General features: G+C 51.2%; 1 protein-coding gene across 5 annotated transcripts in view; it reads right to left on the bottom strand.

Annotated features, from left to right (window-relative positions):
* Positions 1–21,291, bottom strand: part of HM13 (histocompatibility minor 13) — a 36,293-nt gene that overhangs the window by 14,659 nt on the left and 343 nt on the right. For 3 of the 5 annotated variants that reach the window (XM_006202681.4, XM_072943983.1, XM_006202682.3), the window contains exons 2-7: positions 14,145–14,243; positions 9,067–9,149; positions 3,004–3,092; positions 1,360–1,445; positions 1,158–1,283; positions 617–674 (exon numbers count right to left, since the gene is read on the bottom strand). In XM_006202681.4, coding sequence (XP_006202743.1) covers positions 617–674; positions 1,158–1,283; positions 1,360–1,445; positions 3,004–3,092; positions 9,067–9,149; positions 14,145–14,243 — 541 coding nt within the window. Of the gene's footprint in view, positions 1–616; positions 675–1,157; positions 1,284–1,359; positions 1,500–3,003; positions 3,093–9,066; positions 9,150–14,144; positions 14,244–21,291 lie in introns of all 5 variants that reach the window. The other 2 variants (XM_072943981.1, XM_072943982.1) reach the window with 1 other exon arrangement.

Genomic DNA, 21,291 nt, shown 5'->3' with positions numbered 1-21,291 from the left:
ATGAGAGACATGAAGTTCCCCATTTCTGCCCCTGGACATGCTGAGAATGGTGGGGAGGAGGGCTGAGGGGACCTTGGCTCTTGTCGACTCCACTGAGGGTCATCAACCCAACTCCAGACGCTCTACAACTGGCCCTGCTGCAGTGTGAAATAACACTTCCGCATCATTTACAGATGCCTGTAGCTGGATTTTCTAATATATATCAACAACGGATACACTGAAGAACAAAAGCAGGGCAGTGTGAGCGTTGTGGGGCAGGCGGACAGCTAGCTCTGTGCTATGGGGATCCAGGAAGGGGCTCCAGGTCTCGGTGTGGGGGTCTCCTGCTCTGTTAAGACATGCCTGCCCCTCTGTGCTCACTCTCATTTCAGCTCTTCCCACAGTGCCTGAACTGTGACCAGGTGGCTGGAGGCCAGGACCTGGGCGGAGGGTGGCTGTGTGTCACAGCCGACGAATTAAACAGGAGAAGGAAAGCAGGCTGGAGACATAGGAGAGCTCAGAGGAGGAAGTGACATGTGGGGAAGAGCTAAGGGAGGGTATTGACCAAAGCAGGGACCACGACATGGAGGGCCACGGGGGCGGGGGCAGACGGGCCCATGGTGGGGAGGTCACTTACGTTTTATTGGTGCCTCGAAGGACTTGGCCACTGTCACCATCACATTGGTGCCAAATACCTAGAATGAGGAGAGAGGAGTCTGGAGGGAGGTGAGGACCGGGTGGGAAGGAATGGCTGTCCCTGGGCTTCTCACTGCGCCACTGCCAGAGATGGGGTGGGGAGCAGGGCCAGGAGCAGGAAGGGCTCCGGAGCAGAGGGGAAGCTGAGATCTGGTGACCACCAACACTGGACACCCATATGGACACTTCATGGGGTTCCTGGTTCTGGGCAGCAAAAGGGGCAATTCAATAGAGTTGGGAAAGGGTCTCTAATGGCTCCAGCTAGGCATCCTATTTAGTTCAGGGCTCTGCCCTTCCCAAGAGATGAAGTCCTCCAGCACCGCCTGCTCAGGGGAGAAGAGGCTGCTGGAGGCCAGGGAAAGGGTGTCAGAGTCAGGCTGCCCTCAATCCCTCAGTGACGGCTCAGGGTAAGCACGCAGGTCCCGCAGCCCAGGGCTGGCATGCGCTCTGTCCCCAGCGCTCTGCCCACCGGGCCTACTCACCCAGAAGACATCGTAGATAAAGAGCCCGCCCAGCAGGATGCAGCCAGTGCTGACGTTGTTCAGATGCAGGAGCTCCACTCCGTTGAGGGAGAAGGCCAGGCCAAAGAGGTTGTTGGCAATCCAGTGCTGGGGAGAGGCAGGAGTGAGCCCCGCTCCTGCCCCCCAGCGCCTCCCCCACGCTGCCCCAGCCCTGGCTTCTTACCTTCCTCAGCAGGTACCAGACGCCAACGATGCTGCTCAGGCCCAGGCACACCAGGTCCTTGGTGTCAAACTCATAATTGATGATCTCTGGGCAGAGAGGCCGGGTAAGTCCACTCCCCGGGGCGGGGCTGCCCCTCCCACCTGTCAGCCCCTGGACGGAGGAGGGCATGGCTGTGGGCACCGTCAGAGGCCCACAGGCCGGGGGTGCTCACTGGAGCCACCCCCAGCCCCTCCAGTTTCCTAGTGGAGGGAATGGAGGCCCAGGGAGAATCCAGGCCTGGCGCAGGGTCAGTGGGAGGCAGTTCCCTCTCTGAGCTGCAGCTTCCTCATCTGTAAAAAGGCGATCACATCACCCCTGACAGGACTGCTGTGGGGAGCAGCTGAGATGCCCTGACAAACTGCTCAGCACGGCGCCTGCACACACTGGGGGCTCTATCAATGCCAGCCGCACAGAGCCCAGGTCTTTAGCAAGGTCCCAGTTCATTCGGGAATCTTTCTACTCTGCCACCAAAGGAATCGAGAAGGTTGATGGCAGCGCTCTGTCACCAGGAGGAGGAGGAAGAAGGTAAGGAGGAGGCCTGGAGAAGCAGCAGGAGGGAGAAGGGAGGCTGCTCTGGCGGGGAGCCCTGTGGCAGACATCCTGCTGGTAGACCTCTTCTCCATCACCTCCAACTCTCCTAATGAGGAAGCCCAGAGACGGGGTGGAGCCTGCCCAGGGCCACAGAGCACAGCCTCCTCTCTGATTCTTGAGTGTAGCAGACTGCTTGTTGGCCCCAATTTTTATCCTCTCCTCTGTGGTAACAGCACTCTGATGACTTTTAACTGGACACAAGGCCAGTGAGCTCACGGTCACATTTTCTCACTTCCCCTGCAGCTAAACGGGCCCAGGATATAGTTGCCTCTCCCTCTCTCAGGAGGGCCTGTGGAGCGGTAGTGTGCTATCCTAGACCCGAGTGCCCGAGTGCTCAGAGCACGAGACAGATGAAAAAACTCAACAATCACTGACTGGGCACAGATGCCTAGAGATGCACAAAGGACTCATACGAAATTGCTGCTCTCGAGGGACAAGGCAGACTGCTGGGCACGTTCACAACGAGTGTGACATTCACAGCTCAGACCTGTACACAAGAGAAGTACCTCCCACCTGACCAAGCCACTGATAAAATGGTTACAGCATCTGAACCCACACCTGAACTCACCCCCATGGCCCAGGCTTTCCCCAATTCCTTGTGGTTTTCATTTTTTGAAAGCCATGGAACCCCTTTTCAAATCTTAGGTGGGGAAGTAGTCACAACTAAAATTAGACAGGATAAAGATAGCTATGCCGGCCAACTGTTTCCTGAGCGTCTCTCCCGAGCCTGGTGGTGTGCTGAACGCTCTCCCCTCACCACTTAATCACAGTCCTAACGACATGCCTATAAGGGAGATACTAGATTATAATGTTCATTTTACAGATTAAAAAAAAAAACAACCCAACAAAAATACCCAAGACTCAGAGAGGTCAAGATATAACCCCAGGGGCAGAGCTGGGATGTGACCCAGAGCCCACCTTTCCCATTGCTCACTGTGCTGGGGAGCAGTGTTGGAGAGACAAAGGGGAGGGAGGTGAAGACACCCAAGGCAGGGGAAAGCGGGCAGCACTGACCTTCCTTGTTCTCCCCAGAGCCCTGCGTGAAGAGCAGCTGGTACTGTCGATTTGGGAAGTTGGCTGGAAAAAACCTATTCATGAAAGGGCTGGAAGGACAGACAAAGCAGGTTGGCAAACTGTTACCTGGGTGCAATCACAGACCCCTCCTCCCGCCCCCTGCACTGGTTTACAAGCTGTTATCTCCCAGCACCCTCAAAGATGCCCCACAGGTAGGTGTTACTGTGCCCATTGTACAGACATGAAAACAGAGGCCCTCAGAGGGCAAAGTGCCTGCCCAGGGAGTCAGTATCTGAGCTGACACTCGAACCTAGTTAGACTCCTAGTACTTCCATACTGCCTCTTAGTCATCACCTAAGAAACACAAAGCAGAGGCAGACTTTCACATAGAACACAGGTGATAGGAGAGCAATGGATTCCACAGTCTGGTTTCTGCACCATTTGTATGACAGTCAATAATGCATATTCGGGCTCGAGCCGGCACAGGGCAAGTCCTCACTCTTCAAGGAGATCCACTGTGTCCAGGGAGGCGGCAGAGCTGGAATGAGGTGCCAACCAGTATCCTGGGGTGAGCTCTGGCTCCTCAGAGTGAGCACGACGGGGCCCCACACTGCTTAGGAGGCTGGAAGGCCAGCAGCCGAGGGGGGTGGCTCCTCAATCTCAGGTGGTCCTAGACAGACCACGTCCTCCTGGCCGGCTCCTCCCCAGCCAGTGGCAGCTGACTTGGTCTGGTCCAGAGTAGAGCAGGGGATGCACCAGCTGTGGCCAGGCCCACAAAGGGACATGAGATCCGCAGCCCTTTCTCCTGGGCTGGAGGTAGAGAGGTGAATGGGGGAGGAGGCATGAATTTTGCTTTGGACTCTCGGAACGAAAAGGTAAATCCCTTGTCCCAATTTCTCAGACGTCTCTATTCCAAATGCCATCCAGATGTGTGCAATGTGGCAAAATCAAAGCTGCAGCATTCTTCTGCATTTTGAGGCCATTAGAGATTTTCCATTAAAATGTCCATCCAACTGACCTTTTGCAGGTAGCCTGTTAAACTACCTTAATACATTTTGTAAACACCATACAAATCCAGCACACTCCTCTTTGTAGCAGTCAGCAGACCCAAAGCAAGCCTGAGCTGACTATAAAGTATATGGTATTCTGTTTGAGGGGATTTGTTTTAACCATTTCCTTTAATTATCAGTTTCCCAGAACACTTAGTTATGTTGACATGAGGCAATTCTTTCCAGGTGATTCTGTCTCCTTAAATATTATATAAACTGTGCCAACAAAGACAAAGCACGAACCGTATAATCTGAACTACTGTTACCTTCACCTCTCATCTGAGTAATCAGCATGCTGTCAGCTTTATGTGGCCAAATAAAAGGAATTAAACGTGAGAAAGAAAAGAATGCATGTTCCTGGACTCCCTTCCAGACCTATAAAGTCCAAGGACCTGATGATCGTCCCATTCCCTGACTTGTCAGGCCTGAGATTTTTACAAACTCGGCTGGACTTAATCAGCCAGAGGAATCACAGCCCCTAGGGTGGGAACAACCTCACATCCACTCCTTCCATGGGGCCTCTGTTTGCTGCTCAGGATTCTGGAAGCATCCCCTCTGATTCCTCAGCATGATCTACTTCCTGGCCAGACAGGAGCAGAGATGTTCTTTTCTGGATCACCTTCAGAGAAGGGACAGAAAACCAGGGGCTCTCGGCTCAGCCTGGTTCTCGGGGCGGCAGTATTGTGGAGTGACCATGAGCTTGGGAGACCCTGCCCTGAAGCCTGCTCTACCATGGGTGGCCCTGGGTGAACCACTTCAGTGTATGTGGGGTAATACCACCTATCTCAAAGGGTGGCTGTGAAGATAAAAGAGAAGGCGGGGAGAAGTTCAGCCCAGCACCAGACCCTCAACAGGGGTCATAGGAAGTATGAACTTCCATCTCACTACACACTTTCACTTATTTCATTCGGCAACATTAGCTCAGACTGACAAAGACTAATGAGGTGGGCAAATCCAGAATGGTGCTCCCAACTGTAGGAAAACGGACACAGGCTGAGGGGTACCCAGGGCATAGCAGCAAAGGCAGGGGAAAGGGAGCTTTCTAAGACTCTGGGGCTTGGAGGAACAAAATGTGGATTCAGCAACCACCTCTGGGTCTCAGTTTCCCCACCTGTCAAACAGCCAATCCCTCCCAGTCTGCAAGGCTGCGGCATGAATGTTGTGAGGGCTCTGGGAATACACAGAGACATGGCAGGCACCAGGATGGAGCTGGGAAAGGGTCTCCACAGATGGGTCTGAGCAGATGGGAGGCAGCAGCTGGGATAGGTAGGCTGGAAGCTACTTTCAGCTCAGTCTGCTGAATCACTTTTAGGGAGTCTGAAGCTAGAGGGTGTGAGCAGAGGCAGAGAGAAGGCATGAGGTGCTAAACCTTTCACTCCAGCCTGGCCTCTGCCTTAAGAGCAGTGGTTAGCAGCATGGACACAAGCCAGGCTGCCTGGGTTCAAATCCTGGCCCTGCCACTGAGCTGTGTGACTTTGGGAAAGTTTTTTAACTGTTTTGTGCAACTGTTTCCTCTTTTGGAACACTACAACAGTATCTTTCTCATAGGGTTATTAAGGGGATTGAACGAATGCTTGGCACCCTGTAAGCTTACCTGCAGCTTCAACTCCAAGTGGGAAGTCTCTAAACCGATGTCTTTGTTATCCTAAGAGGGGCTGCTAGTAACCTGGGGCAAGAGTCAAGCAACCTGGCTGCTATGAGCCTGCCTTGAGGGCAGGGGTCCTGTCTCCTCACCCTCTCTTCACCTGTGCCAGACCTGGGCCCGGGAGGCAGCTGGTAAGTCCTTGCTGAACACCCCTGCATGTGGGCTTTTTAGCAGGAAGAGCCTCCTTCTGGCCCTCGATGGCATGTGTCAAACCTAAAGGTCACTGTTTCCTGCTGGGAAACCACATCCTGGTGCTCTGCTCCTCTGGGGGTGGAAGGCAAGGGTCAGTGGAACTAGTGACGTGGACTTGCCCTCCCGGGGTGGCAGGTTTTGGCTGTATGGGCCTTTCCCTCTAAAGGTCAGCTGGGTGGGATATGAGCTCATAGGTGATAAAAATAAGCTCAGGTTCCCTTGGCAGGAAGGAAACTGGCATTGGCTTGAGTCTTGGCGACTGTACAAGGAGAGGGCAGCCTGCGGGCCTTCACCTTCCTCCAACGCCCCAAGCTGTGGTTTCTTCCCAGGGAGGAAGCAGGGAAGGGAGGGAATCCCATGAGCACCTCTGCCTGGGGCTCAGCTCGCACAGCCTTCCAGCAGGCCTCTCCTCCACTGATCCTCAGGAGACCACAGGTCGACTGGAGAGGGTGCCCAACCCCTCCTTAAGTTCTCTCTTCTCCATCACTTTCACCAAAACTGGTCTGGCTGTGGAGTTAGACAGACTGGGGCTCAAAACCTCACTCTGCACCTACCAGCTGTGATTTCTGGTGGTCATTCGATCCCGCTGAGCCTCCATTTTCCTGTCTTTTAAACCTTTAGATCTAGTTGTTTGAATCCAGAGGAAGGCCTGACTCTAAGTTTGTGGATATAAACATCTCATCAAAATTCTTTCAGGAAATACTTAAGAAAACTCAATTTGATTGAAGAAAAGCAAATTTAATTCTTGGATCAACTATCTAAATGGCAGGATTAAATTATGCCTTCCCTCCTTTCTGCTAAAATTATTTTCATCCGATTCAGTTCTTTTCCATGTAAACTTTACAGTAATGATTTCTTCCATCAGTTTTTAGTCCATATCAAGTATTTTAGAGGACAGCTCAGACCCCGTATGGTGAGTACCCCTTATGCCCACGGCCATCCATTCTTTTTATAAGATCTAATTTTCCTGGGTCACATTGCTTACTCCGTATTTTATCAAGAAAATGAGTCTCCTGCTAATTTTCAGTCACTAGCAAATTTTACCATATGCATTTTTAGTTGCTTTGGTTCTATTTTCTGTTGATAATTTCTATTGGTAAAAAATTATGAATTGGCTAAGATAGACAAATTGTTTCTTGGTTAATCTGTGAGAAATGTGGGACAATGTTCCTTAATTATTGTTCCAAAAGAAAAAAAAAAAGGTCTTTGGTGTCAAAATGATACAGGTTCAAAATACCCTGCTTGGGCCGTGGATGGTGATCTCCCCTGTAGGATTGTTGAGGTAAAGTGAAACAGTGAATCCTCAGCACACGGCCTGACAGCATCTATTGAGTTCTCTCACGCTGAGGTAGTAGCTGGGCTGTGGGGAGGACTGGGTGGGGGATGTCTCAAGGCTCTTGTGGATGGTGGGCGGTGGTGAGGGGCTAGAATTGGGGGAACCCTAACCAGCATGGGGAGTGACTACCCGACTCTGGTCCACCAGGAAAAGAGAGGCCTATCCTCTGAGGAAGGGTGTCTGGGTTTGCCACTAACTTGCTGGGTCCAAGTCTCTCGGCTTCTCCGGGCTTTCACATTTTAGGATGGAAGGGCTGGCCTAGAATCCTCCCAAGGTGACTAGAACAAGGCCCTGTGGTTGAAGGGTAGGTGTAGTGGAAGACGACACTGAACTCAGTCAAAAGACCAGAGCTGAGTCCCAGCCGTATGAACTTGGGCCGCTACTCAGCCTGGGTGTGCCTGGCACTGTGCTCTGGGCACTTTACACTTGGTCCCTCCCACGCCCCACAAGGAGGGACGCACAGGGTCTCCATTTTATAGGAAAAGAAATTGATGCTCAGAGAGCCCGAGTAACTTACACAAGTTACTGAGCCGGCAGGGTCAGGCCTAGTGTTCCAGGGCCAACAGCCTCTCAGCCCACGCTCTTGACTCCCCAGCTCCTGACTAGAGGAACGAGGCCAGACTCACCCTGACACCCAACGCCTTCCACGAGCAGATCCTGCTCTTTCTCCCTGACTGCTCTGGAAGGATCCTGACTGTGCCTTCCATGCGCACAGACCTCCCAGCTCCTGGCCTGGCCTCTCCCTCCTTTGCCCTCTTCCAGGTTTCCCACCTTTCAAAGCTGAGTTCAAGCTGCATGCCTGCCTTCTGGGAACCTTTCCAGGTCAGCTGGCCACCTCACGGTCTATCCCTGGTTCTCAGCCTGAGGCTGTACCTCCTCAAAGTGCCAGATGGAAACAGGTTGGGACACTTCTGCTGTCACAGCTAGGGAATGGGTTGGGGGCACAACTCCCATTTGGTAAGCAGCCCCCCTGAGGATGACTGGCCTAGCCCTTTTGTCCCCTCTGAACTGCCACAAACTGGTGGCAATCTGAGCAGGGTGGCAGTGGACAGAGGATGGGCTCTGGGGCCACACAGACCAGGTTTGAATCGTGGCTCTGCTGCTTGTCAGCTGTGTGATCCTAGCAGATTTCTTAACCTCTCTGAGCTTCAGTTTCTGAACGTAACACAGATTAAAAGCAAAAGCTAACTGTATAAGGTGATCACAGACGATAATGATAACCACAGCTAACAGTTACTGAACATACTGAGTGCCAGATACTGCCCTGAAAGCTTTCCACATGACCCATAAGGAAGGTATGATCATTTTCCTCCACATTCAGGTGAGGAAATTGAGGCCAGAGAGATTAAGTAACTTGCCCAAAGTCACAGGGCTATTAAGTGGCAGAGTCTGGATTCCAAGTCAGATCGTCAAATTCTAGAGCCTGCACTCCTCACTTCTCACTATCCTGCCTCCCTCTTATGAAATAAGATCGCGTCTGAGAAGCCCAGCTCAGTGCCCACTGCGGTAGCCACAACACCTGGCAGGTGGCACTGGCATTACTCACCTGAGTACTGTGACAACTGCCATGACACTACTGTTCACAAGTAACTTTCCCCACAACCCTGGTGGGAAACACCCATTGGACAGTCTCGTCATTCCTTGTAAAGAAACTGCGGCCCAGAGAGGTTAGGTTCTCGTCCTAGGTCACCCATGGTCTGACACACGGGAAAGATGCCCTCGGGTTTTACAGCCAGGATTCAAACCTGGCTCTGAATGACGCCAAAGGTCATGTTCTCATCCGAGACCCTGCACTGGCTCCTGAGAAAGCTGCTTCAAATGTCGCGGAGATGCCTTCTGACCTGATGGTGTGGGACAGGGCCAGGATTCCCAGCACGAAGAAATACATGGACAGCAAGAGGTTGATGTACTCCTGGGAGAATATCTGAGGCAGAGATACAAAGAGAAACAGGATGTCAGGGTTGCCAGTGGCTACAAGGAAACCAGAGTCCCCGCTTCCCTTCTGGAGACTGGTCTCACCCTTCTGGAGGTGGGGAATGGTGTCAGGAGTCCCAGACACTAGGGACTTCTAGTTTCTGTGGCAACAGGAAAAAGGGACAGAACCTCAAGCCCTCAGAGGCACCTCCCAAAGGAGTCTGCAGTTTTGCGCTCGGTGCTCGACTATTTGGAGACTCTGGCGACATTGTGTGTGTACCCAGGGTCCTGAGTGGGAATCACGGGGCAGGGGAGTCTGAACCTCAGAATTCTCTCTTCCAAGCTTCCTTCTCTCTGCTCAAAACTCTAGGGAGTCCCTACAGTGGTCACCACGGCCCTGAGCATGCCAGTCACAAGTCATCTGCTCCCTGCTCCATTCTCCGTGCTCTTCCGACGACCCCTCCCACAGGGACACTGGAAGTTCTGACAGCAGGGCCCCACAGCTACTCCTCTGTTCTGCTATTGTTAGGTGAACCTGAGAAATGCATGTTCTCTGTCATGGCACCCCCAAAGCCAGTGGTCACGTTAACTATGGGCTTTGTGAAGGCAGCAGTGCTACATCGCTCCACGGTTGCTGCATAGTCTTCTGGTTTTTTACTGGGAGGGAACACATGTTGTGTGGGGCACAAGGACACTGGTCACTCTCAAGCAGGGCTGTTTCCGAATCTGCTCAAACGCTTGTCTGCCCACCTCCTCCCCCAGCCTCTCACAGACTGTGACCACCGCAGACTCCTCAGCCCACGCCACGCCCCTCTTTGTCCTATGAGCTGCAGCCACACTGGCCTTTCCCCAGGGCCTCGTGGTGCCGCATTCCCACTGTGGGTGGCCCATGCACACACCCTCTGCTGCTGGGGACCCTCCCCTCTCCTCCCCCAGGCTTCCCAGCAGCTTTTCTCGACATGGCCTCCAGCCACCTCACCCCGTTAGTTCAGCTCACGTTCACTGACGGTCTACTATGTGACCATCATGCTCAGCACTGGAACTGAGGGAAAGGCAGAAAAATCCCTGCTCTCATGGAGATCATGTGCCAGTGAGGGACAATCTCAAAAGAGATGACTGTGCAACACGTTGTCAGGTGGAGATGGGCGCTGAGAAGCAACGCAAAGGCAGGGAGCAGGGAGGGATTCTGTGTCAGACAGGTGGCCTGGGAGAGCCTCCTGATGTGGGGACACTCACTTTGTTTAGGAAAAGAGCCTTTAACGAAGTAAAAGAGCTGCTGTGAGGACATATAGGGGAAGAGCCGGTGAGGAAGAGGGAAGGGTGAGTGCAAAGGCCCTGAGGTGGGTATGTGCTTCTATGTGTGGGGAATAGTGAGGTCCAGTGGGGCTGGAGCTGAGGGAGGAAGGAGTGTTAGGAGATGAGGCTGAGAAGGCAGGAGGGAGATGGACCTACAGTGGTGTCAAAAAGGCTTTAGATTTGTCTGGGAAAGAAAGGCCGGGACTTCAGGGCTGAGGGCAAGGCTGGGAACTGATCCAATGACCTGAGAGGACCCCTTTGTTGCTGTGTGGAAGGCAGACCCCACAGGCCAAAGTCAAAGCAGACAGCCCAGTGCGGAGGGCGCTGCAGCCAGGAGGCTGGTGCTTTGGGCTGGGGGTAGAGGGAAGTGATGAGAGGGGATCACGGTCCAGATCTGCGCTGGGACCAGAGGTGCAGGATGTGCCCAGGGCTTCTGGCTGAGCAGCGTGGACGAGGTGCTGCTGTCTGAGACGGGGGCTTGGGCAAAGCAGATTCTTCTGCACTCTCCTGGCGCTATGGGCCCCGCTTTCACAGCACTTCCTAGGACCGTAACTGCATCCTTGTATATGCGATTGCTTGATCGGGGGTCTGTCTCCACCACTTACGAAGCTCCACGAGGGCCAGGGTGGGCCAGCTGTCTTTCTCACTGCGGTGTCCCCAGCACCCAGCACAGGACCTGGTGCACAACGGGCACTCAGGACACGTTTGTAGATTGACTGCGTGGATGAGCCAATCAGTGGCTCCAATGGGAATGCTCCCATCGACACAGGCGCGTGGACTCCGTTCTACTGTGAAAATGTGGTGTCCTCGCAGCGTTCTGTAAACGTGGGCCCCGGTGAACACTTTCTCTCTGCCCACGCCTTTGAGTGTCTGGTCAGCTTGACTGTGTGGACTACGACTTGTGCACTGAGTCTCATTTTCTTTGTGCTTTGGCTGCTGGAAAGTCAGAGCCACACCTGTGTCCGAGGAACTTCCGCCAAGAGTATAAGTCTTTAGAGCTGAGGGTATGGGGTCTGGGGTCTGGGGTCTGGGGATGGTCTTCACCCAAAGTGTCATTGTTTTTTCCTATTTTATTTTCTTCTTCTTGACCCCAGTTTCTTCCTTTATTTTTCTTATGCTGTTGGATTTCATTTTCATAAGCTGACTCAAAGCAACCAGGTTTAAATGAGGTGGGAAAAGGTACATTTTATGGTTTTGAGCAATGTTACAAACTCCGGTTCCCCCACCAGCAGTGGAGAAAAGGGGCTGAGGGAGAGCCACGATTAGGCACACTGCCCCACTGGCCGTCAGTTGGAAGGAATCTGCTGGCTGTGTTATCCAGGCAGCTGCCTTCCAGATATCTCAACATGGGACACTCTGGTGACATGGGGCAGAGGTGTGCCATGTCCTCAGACACACAGTGGCTGGCTGGAGCTTACCTGCCTGGAGAGGAGGACAGGCTGAGATCTGGGGCCTTAAATAAAAATGTTCACACCCCTCTGCTGCCAGAAATTCCTTTCTGGGGAATCTAGCCTAAGGAAAGAATCCTAAATACTAAAAATGTCAGAAGGGCCTGGGTGTGTATTCCGCACACTTAGCACGGCAGAGACTTCAGAAATAGTTGCCATAAACCAAGTTGGAGGCAGTGGGCTAGACGTACACAGAGCCACAGAGAGATCGCAAAAGTACAGGGCGAGGAAAAGGAACACAGCTCCACTGATGGGAACTAGTCTTCCACTAAATACACACAGATACACTAACACCATATATTTTATGAGGAGACACAAACATCCAGGGACACAAATCAAACGCATCAGGGTGGGTGCCTCTGGCAGAGAGAGAAATGAAGGTGGGAAATGGAGGCTGGCATCAAGGGTGAAGAAGGTGAAAAAAACAAGGTGGCGTGCTATGAACCAAAGCCTCTAATAAATTCAACTCTTCATCCGAGGTCCAGGAGAAAGAGAAAAAAAAAATCCAGTGAATACCAGACGCTATTTGATGCACTCTTACTTATAAGAGTAAAAATTAGGATGACGTTTCTGTTTACAGTGAGAGGGATGCTGTCAGCCAACTGTGGTCTATCTACTTGTGGGGACATTCTGAAAACATTAAGAACAGTTCTGATCCAATAATGAGGGAGTGATGCAACAGGAAAGAGGCGTTAAAATTATGTGTTTGACTCACTCACAGACTGGTAAATATAAAGAATTCTGATGTTACTCAGTGTGGGTGGGAGTAGAGGGGAGTCAGCCCACTGGTAACTGTCAGAGGGAGTGTAAACTGGCATAGTCTCTCTGGAGGAATTTGGCACTATTTGTTCCGATTACAAATGGAGATGCTATTTGATCTGGCAATCCTACTGCAGATATACTTGAAGAGACGTGATTGTGCAAAGGTAAGTACATGAAGATGTTCATGGCAGCAGTGCTGTGATATCCCAGCACTGAATGCCCCTCAGGGGCACATCCATGAAACAGAACCACAAGCAGCTATGAAAATAAATGAAATGGCGGTGGGGGGTCTAGCTCAGTGGTAGAGTGTGCGCTTGGCGTGCACAGGGTCCTGGGTTCAATCTCCAGTGCCTCCATTAAGGGGGGAAAAAAAAAGAATGAGACAGATTTGAATGTGCTGATACAAAAATATCTCCCTGCTAAAAACCATATGTCTGAGATATACATATACATATATATATATATATATATATACTGTTTTAAAATTTTTACATAAATGTAGATCTATGCACAGTGGAAAGACTCCAAGAAACTACACTGAGGAGAGGATTATGGCTCATTTGCACTTTCCCCTAGAGTGAAAAAAAATTTTTTTTTTTTACCATGTATGTGTACTTTTAAAATATAAATGAAAAGTTATCCTTGAGGAATTTTCAATGACCAGGAAAAAAGTGCTTGTGATGTGATGTACTATTAAAAAAAATTAGTTTAAAAATGATTATAATTAGGTACAGAATCCACTTATGAAAAGTCTGAAAGGAGACAGGCCAAAATGTGAATGGAGATTACCTTGGTGAAGTCTTCCCTCTCTCAATATTTCTCCCTCCAAGTTTTTTGCATATATTACATTTATAATCAGAAAACAGTATGTGTTACATTAAAAAAACAAAGTCCGAGAGTCTGCAGTCACATGAGAAGATGTTCATGATGTTATTAATGTGAAGTGGAAAAAGCAGCTACAGGACTGAAAGCAGCACGTGGTCACAGCTACGGAGGAACCATGCACGGGGGACGCAAGGGAAGGACACACCTCAAAAGGGACTCTGTGATTGTCTCTGGTAGTGGGGTTTTGGATGGCTGCTGTTTTTCCCTTTTTACTTTTCTGTGTTTTCCAGGTTTTCAACACTGAGCCTGTGTAACTTTTATTGGGAAAATAAACCTCGATAAATTAAAAAAAAAAAAAAGCAATTAGTATGGTAGAAGTACGTCCAAGACACAAGCTATACCCCGTCCCGACATGAAGAGCACAAATGAAACCAAACTAGAATCACGAAAACAAAACAAAAAGCTCCATGGAGAAAGCAAATAAAGATGGGTGACGAGAGTCCCCAACACCATGGCGGGGGGCTCCGGGCAGTGGGTCTAGGGGAGAATTAATGTCTTTTTCCTGCTCTTTATTTTCTATAAATGAGCATGCATGTCTCCTGCAATGGGAAAAATAAAACAAAATAAAATAAAGTTATTTAAACCAAACAACACCACAGTGACAAAGGACTTACTTTGAAAAAGAGGTAGAGCCCCAAGAGTGTGCAGCTGGCGATGATGGGGAAGCGGGCGGCGTCCCGGCTGGTGATGGTCTCAGGCATGTCCGAGGCGTTCTAGGCGAGAGAAAACAGGTGCCTGCTAAGTGGAGGGGGGGTGGTTCTGGCCTTTGAGGGCCGGATGCTGGTGGGAACTTCGTGCCCCAGCAGCTGGTTCATCTCCTTCCCCGTCTGCCAGGTTCATGGAGGTGCCTCAGGGGTTCCCATGGTTTCCTGACTCAAGGCTTTGTTAGTGCTGTTCCTTCTGCCAGGGCTGCTGCCCTGGCACTGTTTTGCTGTTGAGATCTGGACAGGGACAGCCCAGGGGGGACCCAGTGCACGTGCAGCACATGCAGGGAGAAGGGCTATGGCAGAGGCAGTGGGTACGTAATAACTGAAAAAACAAAACAAAACAAAACCTGGAAACCAGTGACGGTACAGTAGTCCTAGGTCTAATGAGGACTATTTCCAGTTTTCTTATGGATTACTAAGAGGTAAGTGTGGTCAATCTTTTATCCAGTGGATAGTGGATATCATGAGTAGAAATAAACCAGTGACAACAAAAAACTAACAATGGCTGAAACTGCACAGAGGACGACAGCGCTGCCAGAAGCAAAACTTGATAAAACTCAAAACTCAAGAAACCTGACTGGGAAAACTGTATGTAGTCAGAGTAAAAGCCACAATTAAATTTACAATGGCAGATGCTATAGCTGACAAGAATGTGGTCTGGGTAAAGAGCTGACAGAGGATAAATATTTCTATGAAAAAAAAATTGAATGCAATCAAAATCATTTCAGTATTATCAAAATGGAAAAAAATTGGAAATGGAGTAACAGTGCAGCACAGGAAATTAAATCAGCTCCATGGAATTCATGCCAAATGACTTTCAAATGAAAATCCATCAACAGTAGTATAATTTTGGTTTAAATTTTATTAAAAAACACCAAGTCAAAAGCTTTCAGGACCAGGATGCTCTCCACAACCTCTCTGCACTAGGCAAACTCCTCACAGTCTGCCAGCAGCCAGCAAGTCTCACTGCGTAAAGATGCCTCTAAAGCACATCCTTGGGACTCCCTGCTCTGTTAATGGCTGTCATGTTGACTGAGGCAAATCATTTGCTCTCTGAGCCTCAGTTTACTCATCTGTCAGTCAGGATGACAATCTCTAGCTTTATCTATCTCTCAAAGGGCCAAGAGGCTTAAACCAAATGAAGTATGGGATGTCAAAGAGCCTGGCAAACTGTAAAGTACTGTGACCAGCTGAGAAGCGGTGATTATCAGGGGGAGGTGACTGGGGAGGCTCTTAACTGAACCCAAACATGTGTGGCTGAGTGGCCTGGGCCCAGGGCAGGAAGGTAGACCCTGCCCTCTGGAGGGACCAGGCAGCTGTGTGAGTCACTCTCTGGCAGCTTTGCAGGGAGCGGGGTGGGGTTGCGGCTGCAGGGGGTGAGCAATACTGACACGGAGAGGCAGGGTCATCCTCCTCCCTACTTCCCTCCCCAGTCTTTGGTTTCTGCTTCTGGCAGCACTGTGCTGTGGGGCCTTGGCAAACTCCTTGCCCCCGCTGTGCACCTCCACAAACTCAACTAATTTCCTGTGTAGCAGCAGGGTGGGCACAAAAATAAATCACCTCTCAACTTCGAGGAGTTCACAGGCAGGTACGCCAAGAGCTTGATATGTAAACGGACTATCACAACAGTGTGACACATGACAGATCAGGGACGTGCAGATCACCTTGATACATGGCACGAGTGCCCAGTGGTAGGCGGCAGGTTCTGAGGTCAGCAGGCCCAGCCGCCCTCCCCGTCCTGTCTGGGATCTTGGGGAAGTTATTTTCTCTCCCAGAGCCTCAATTTCCTCAACTGTAAAATGGGTTGTCAGGATTCGAAGATTTTGGCATTGGAAATGCTTACTGCTGTGCCTTGCGCTTCACTCAAGCGGTACAAACTAACTGTATTATCATTAAGTACAAGGGAACTGTGAGAGAGCAGACAGGACACTACTTCTGTAGGGAAGTCGGGGAGTTATCAGGGGTGGTTAGAGCAGAGGCCGCTTACTGAAGGCCCTGAAGGCCAAGCACAGGGCCTGGTACATAGGAGAAGCCATATGGATGCTGACTGAGCCAAGGAGTTCGCTTTGTGAACGAGGAAGGGAAGAGCTTACCAGGCAGAGGGGCCTACAGATGCAGAGCACACAGTGTGAAGGCATTCAGGGACTCTGGCTTCACCTCCAAACCAGTGTTACAGCTCGTTTCCACATATTCCCTTCAATTCAACCCAGGATCCTGGGCGGGAAGAGGCCTGGATGGCAAACCAAGGCTGGACAGATGCTCCATCAGGCAGAGGAATCTGGTCTCCTCTGTGGTGACTGTTATAAGTATCCCATTGTGTCATGCTCAGTCAGAACGGGGGACTTGAAATCTGACCGACAGTGACAGTAACAAGGATAACGTTCACTGAGAGCTTTTTGGGTGCCAAGCACTGTTCCAGACAGTTTACATGAGTTCATCCTCACACAAGCCCAGGAAGCAGGTACTTTTAATAACTCCATTTTACAGATGAGGAAACTGAGGCTCAGAGAGGTGATATAACTTGCTTTAAAGTCACACAGCTTGCAAGTGGCAGAGCCAGGATCACAATGGTTCCAAGCCCAAACTCTTGGCTATTACCCCTAGATGTCCTCTACCTTTCCTATCTGGAAATTTCTGCTGGGAATTTGTGACAAGATGCTCAGGGGGCCTGTGACCTCTCTGAGGAATGGAAACCTGAAGGCAACAGAATCTTTGTATTTACAAAAATACTAAACGTTGTCAGGATTCTCCACTGATTCAGTTTGGATTTTTAAACTAGATGCTCTGATGCAAATACAATGGCTCCTGAAACACAAAACATAATGGGGTGAGGGCAGCGGGGAGGGAGGGGGAGGGCGGGAGCTGACACAAAGAGCAGGAGTAAATTTAGCTTCCAGTGACATTCTGATGCTGTTATCAGGGCGGAAGCAAACGCAGCAAGGGAAGACGGATGCTGGCTTCAAGTCATTGGCTCAGTTGGCACTCTGGGAGTTCTGCTTCCAGGCCATGTCCTAGAAAGGATGTGGAATTCGTGGGCCATTCCATCACAGTTGCTCCAGCTGGAGACCCCAGCGTCTTCTCTCACCACCACGTGCACTCACTCACCTATGCATTTCCTGAACAAGGTCCCCACACCAGTCCTCTGCCTCCATTGCAGTCTTCACTGCTACCACCTTACTGGCCTCCTTCCTGCCTGCCACCTCCTCTGCCAGGAGCTCCTTCTGAAGCCCAGACCTGATCGTATCACACACCAGCTCAGAAGCCGCTGGAGGATGGACTACCAGGCAGTCACTAAACAAGAATTGAGGTCACTGCTGCTGGGAACAGAAACTGGTACGTCTATGGTGGATAATTTGGGAAAACCCATGTAAATCAAACATGCACGGAGCCTTTGACCCAGCAAATCGATTTCAAGGAATTTATCCTACATATACAGAAAAGCATTTAGTAACAAGTTTATAAGGAGATTAACTTCAGCATGGTTTGTGACAACAGAAGACTGACACAACCTGACTGACCAGCGGAGGACTCTAAATCAGGGGCCTCCGCACGTGAGCGCAAGTCAGCATCGCCAGAAGGGCTTGTGAACAGACCGCTCAGCCCACCTCGAACTTCAGATTCAGACTTTGCCTTTCCAACAAGTCCCCCAGTGCTGCGGGTGCTGCCGGTCCAGGGATTACATTCTGAGCATCAGGGCTGTGGGGCCCAGGTGGCCACCACACAGCTGTGAAAGCACAGCACGATCGCTCTCCAGGCACCGAGACGTTACATCTCCGACATACACGTGGGGAAAAAAACAAGGTGCAGAAAAGAGTGTATATATAACAAAAGAGCTGTACAGCAAAAATGAGGGGAAAGCACATGCTTATTTCTTTGAAAGGTCTGGAAGGTTACACACCAATCAGCTAACTGGGTTACTTCCAAGGAAGTGGCACTGGGGCGCTTTTCCTTTACACTTCTGCTTTGCCCGAATTTTCACCAGTGCAAATGGGTTGTAACTACGAAGATTAACTGCTGTGTTGCCTTCAGGATTCTGTCTGTACCTCAGAAAGGCTGCAGTCTCCCAGAGCATCTTCGTGTTACCACACCCGAGCCCCTGTCCTGGGGACACTCCTGAGGTCCCACTCCTCCCTCTCTCCCTGTTCTGCCTGCTGACCTCTCACCCACCCCGGCAAAGGTCACTGCAGCCTCCTCTAGCAGGTATATCAGAATGTGGTTCAGCTGGCTAGTCACACAGCTGTTTCTCCATGGTGACTGAGCTCTGTGAGGGGAGAGCTTGGCCTTCTTTGTCCCAGCAACCCCGGTGCCTAGCCCAGGGGCTGGCACAGAGCAGAAGCCCAGTCCAGTGGGCTGGGGGGCTCCTCTGAGTTACAGGCCAAGGGCCTGTGAAGCAATCTAATGTAGCTGTTGCTGGGATTTGCTCCCTTATGGGAACACAGATCTCTGACAGGGATGGGCCCGGCTCTCAGACGGCTCCTCCCACGGCTACTTCTTACCAACACACTCCTGGATGCCCCACCTTCTCCTCCCATGATTTCACAACTCGCCCTGCCTGTCATGGACAGCTGGGCCCCAGGGAGAACTGTGTCTTTCTGTGCCCCCTCTCAGCTAGCTGTGGGGTCGAACACTAGGGGGAATTCAAAACTCCTGGGTCCCCAAGCTAACTTTTCTCTCTCCTTGCCAAATGATCAGGGAAACATGACTCAGGGTAGAAAAAGGGAGTCATCTAGCTGTCCTCTCCCTAGGCCAAAATGCTACTTGTATGGGTCTTCAGAGGCACCTGCATCAAGGAGAGAGCCGGACCAGGACTAGGGACCCCTGGTTCTGCCCCTAATTGGCAGAGAAGTCATTTCTTTGACTCAGTTTCTTTCTCTGTGTAATGGGGATAATAAAACTGGCTGTCTGCCTCACTCAGCTGCTGAGAGAATCAGAGGGTGAAGGCTTTGTAAACTTTAGAGTACCTTGGTTACTGGTGGTGGGAGGCTACCAGGGGTCAGGCCGTCTGCAATTCCATGCACAGTCTTCCAACCCTCCTGTCCTGCAGGAGGTGCTGGGGAGAGGTATTCAGATGCTACAGTGGATCTAAAGCGCTCTTCATCCCTGCCCTCTGCCCCAACCACTTCAGACCTTCCACTCTCTCCTGAATCGCCTCATACTGCTGCTCCCCTGGTTTACTCTGCCTGAAACGTCTTCTGGCTGAAATCCCACCTCTGTCTTAGGGCTCAAGCCCCCTCCAGCACAAAGTCGCCCTCCCCTGCCCCAAGTGTGCTCAGTCTTTCTCCCTAACCCCTGCAGCACTGCTTGTACTACAAGCACAGCTCCAATGATTCCTCTCTCATCCAGACACCTAAACTCCTTGGTGACGGGGCTCTGACACACTCAGCTTTGCAGCACCCCTCCACTCTGGACAACAGTGGGGGTTCAGTAAATTCTGTTGTCTAGAGATGTTTTCTGAAGAGATTAGTGATCCACACGCAGGTGGTGCCAAGGAGAATTACTCACAGTCTGGGGAGGCCCTCACACCAAGCACCCAGCTCACGCCATGCTGCCCTTCACAACCTCTGTCCTGGTCTGTTTCAGAAGCTACCCATGCACCGAGCATCTCCCTGAGAGGCATGGCAGGGAGGCTGAAAGCCACCTGAACTCTGCTTAGAAGAGGCAGAACAGTTAGGCTACCTAAGTCCTGCCTGACCACTCCCCTCTGCATCTGACCATAGAAGGAACCAGCAGCAAGTTCTCTGATCCTGGGAAAAGAAGGTGGCTGGCCTCCGCCACTGCTCAAGTTGGGTAATGTTTCGAGAACGTGGGCTTGAGCAGTTTCAAAAGCAGCAGATGCTTTGTGGGTACTCTTTGGGGAAGACAACTTCCGCTAAGGTTCAACTTCAGGTTTGGGTGGGGGAAGAGCAGCAGGGAGCTGCAGACAGGGAGGTGGTGGAGGACGATGGGAGAGGCTGTCAGGAAGTGAGAAGCCACCGGTGCAATGGGCTAGAGAGGGCTTAATATATGGAAGAAGGGTGGGAGGGAGGAAGTCAGGAAGTGGAAGGCCTGGGGTTCTCTTAGGTATTCAGTGGGACAGATGTTGGAGGCCAGGGATGGGGTCTCGCCCAGTCTCACAAGAGAGGCCAACAGCAGCTTAGCTACTCAGCAGGTAAGCTTCATTTGGTGGAGAGATTGTGTGAAGGGGCACAGGGAGAAGAGCTACTTTGGGAAAGACTCAGGGTCTGGGGTGGGGACAGGGATAGGGATTAAGAATAAGATCTGGGCTCAGGTTAGGACAGGTCTGAGGCTGGGTGGTGGTCAGAGAGAGGAAACCAGCAAACTAAGAGGTCTATGCCTGGGTAAAAAGAAAGGAACCAAGGTGCCAGGTTCTGAGGGGCTGGCTGACTAGAAATTATTCCAGAAAGTGATAAAAAAAACTGGGGCCTGAGCTGGGGGCTATATTCTTGTATTAGTTTTTTTGAGGTGGGGCAAGGGGCTGATCTGGGGGTTCAAGGACAGCACACTATGGGTCACAGATTTCAGCTGGACTGGTGTCAGAATCTAGGGATGAGCCTGGATGTGAGAATTTGCCCTGGGATAGGGTGAGGAATGACAGGAGACTGTATCATCTGTACCATTCAGGAGGTGTCAGGCCCAGTGCCCCATCAGGTACAGATGGGGGCTGACCCAAAGCCAGATGGAGTGACTGTTTCAGATGGGATGAGCAGCCAGGGCAGAGGATGCGGCTGGTCTGGCTGGGTCCAGCAGGCTCAGAACAGTGTCAGAATCACAGTGTGAGGGTCAGCCGACAATGCTTCCAGTGAGGTGCACAAAGGGAAGGATGTGTCAAGGTCCCAATGCAGGGTATAAACCACTGTTTGAGGAAGGTGTCAGTGCTTGGTTCGCGAATCGCTGCCCAGACCCTGAGCACCTAAGGCCAGCTCCGGGATGGGGGCCCGGGGTGGGGAAGCGGTGATAAGCAATACTGGGAAAGGGCAGTATCCGGGGAGAGGAGGTGTCTGTCCTGTCTAGGGCGGGTGGGGGTAGGGTCCGTGTCAGCCATGTCCCGGGTGGG

This window comes from Vicugna pacos, chromosome 19, assembly GCF_048564905.1.
Source record: "Vicugna pacos chromosome 19, VicPac4, whole genome shotgun sequence".
NCBI classification, from domain to species: domain Eukaryota; kingdom Metazoa; phylum Chordata; class Mammalia; order Artiodactyla; family Camelidae; genus Vicugna; species Vicugna pacos.
Note: the sequence above shows the minus strand (reverse complement) of the source record. Positions and strands in the feature narration are given on the sequence as shown.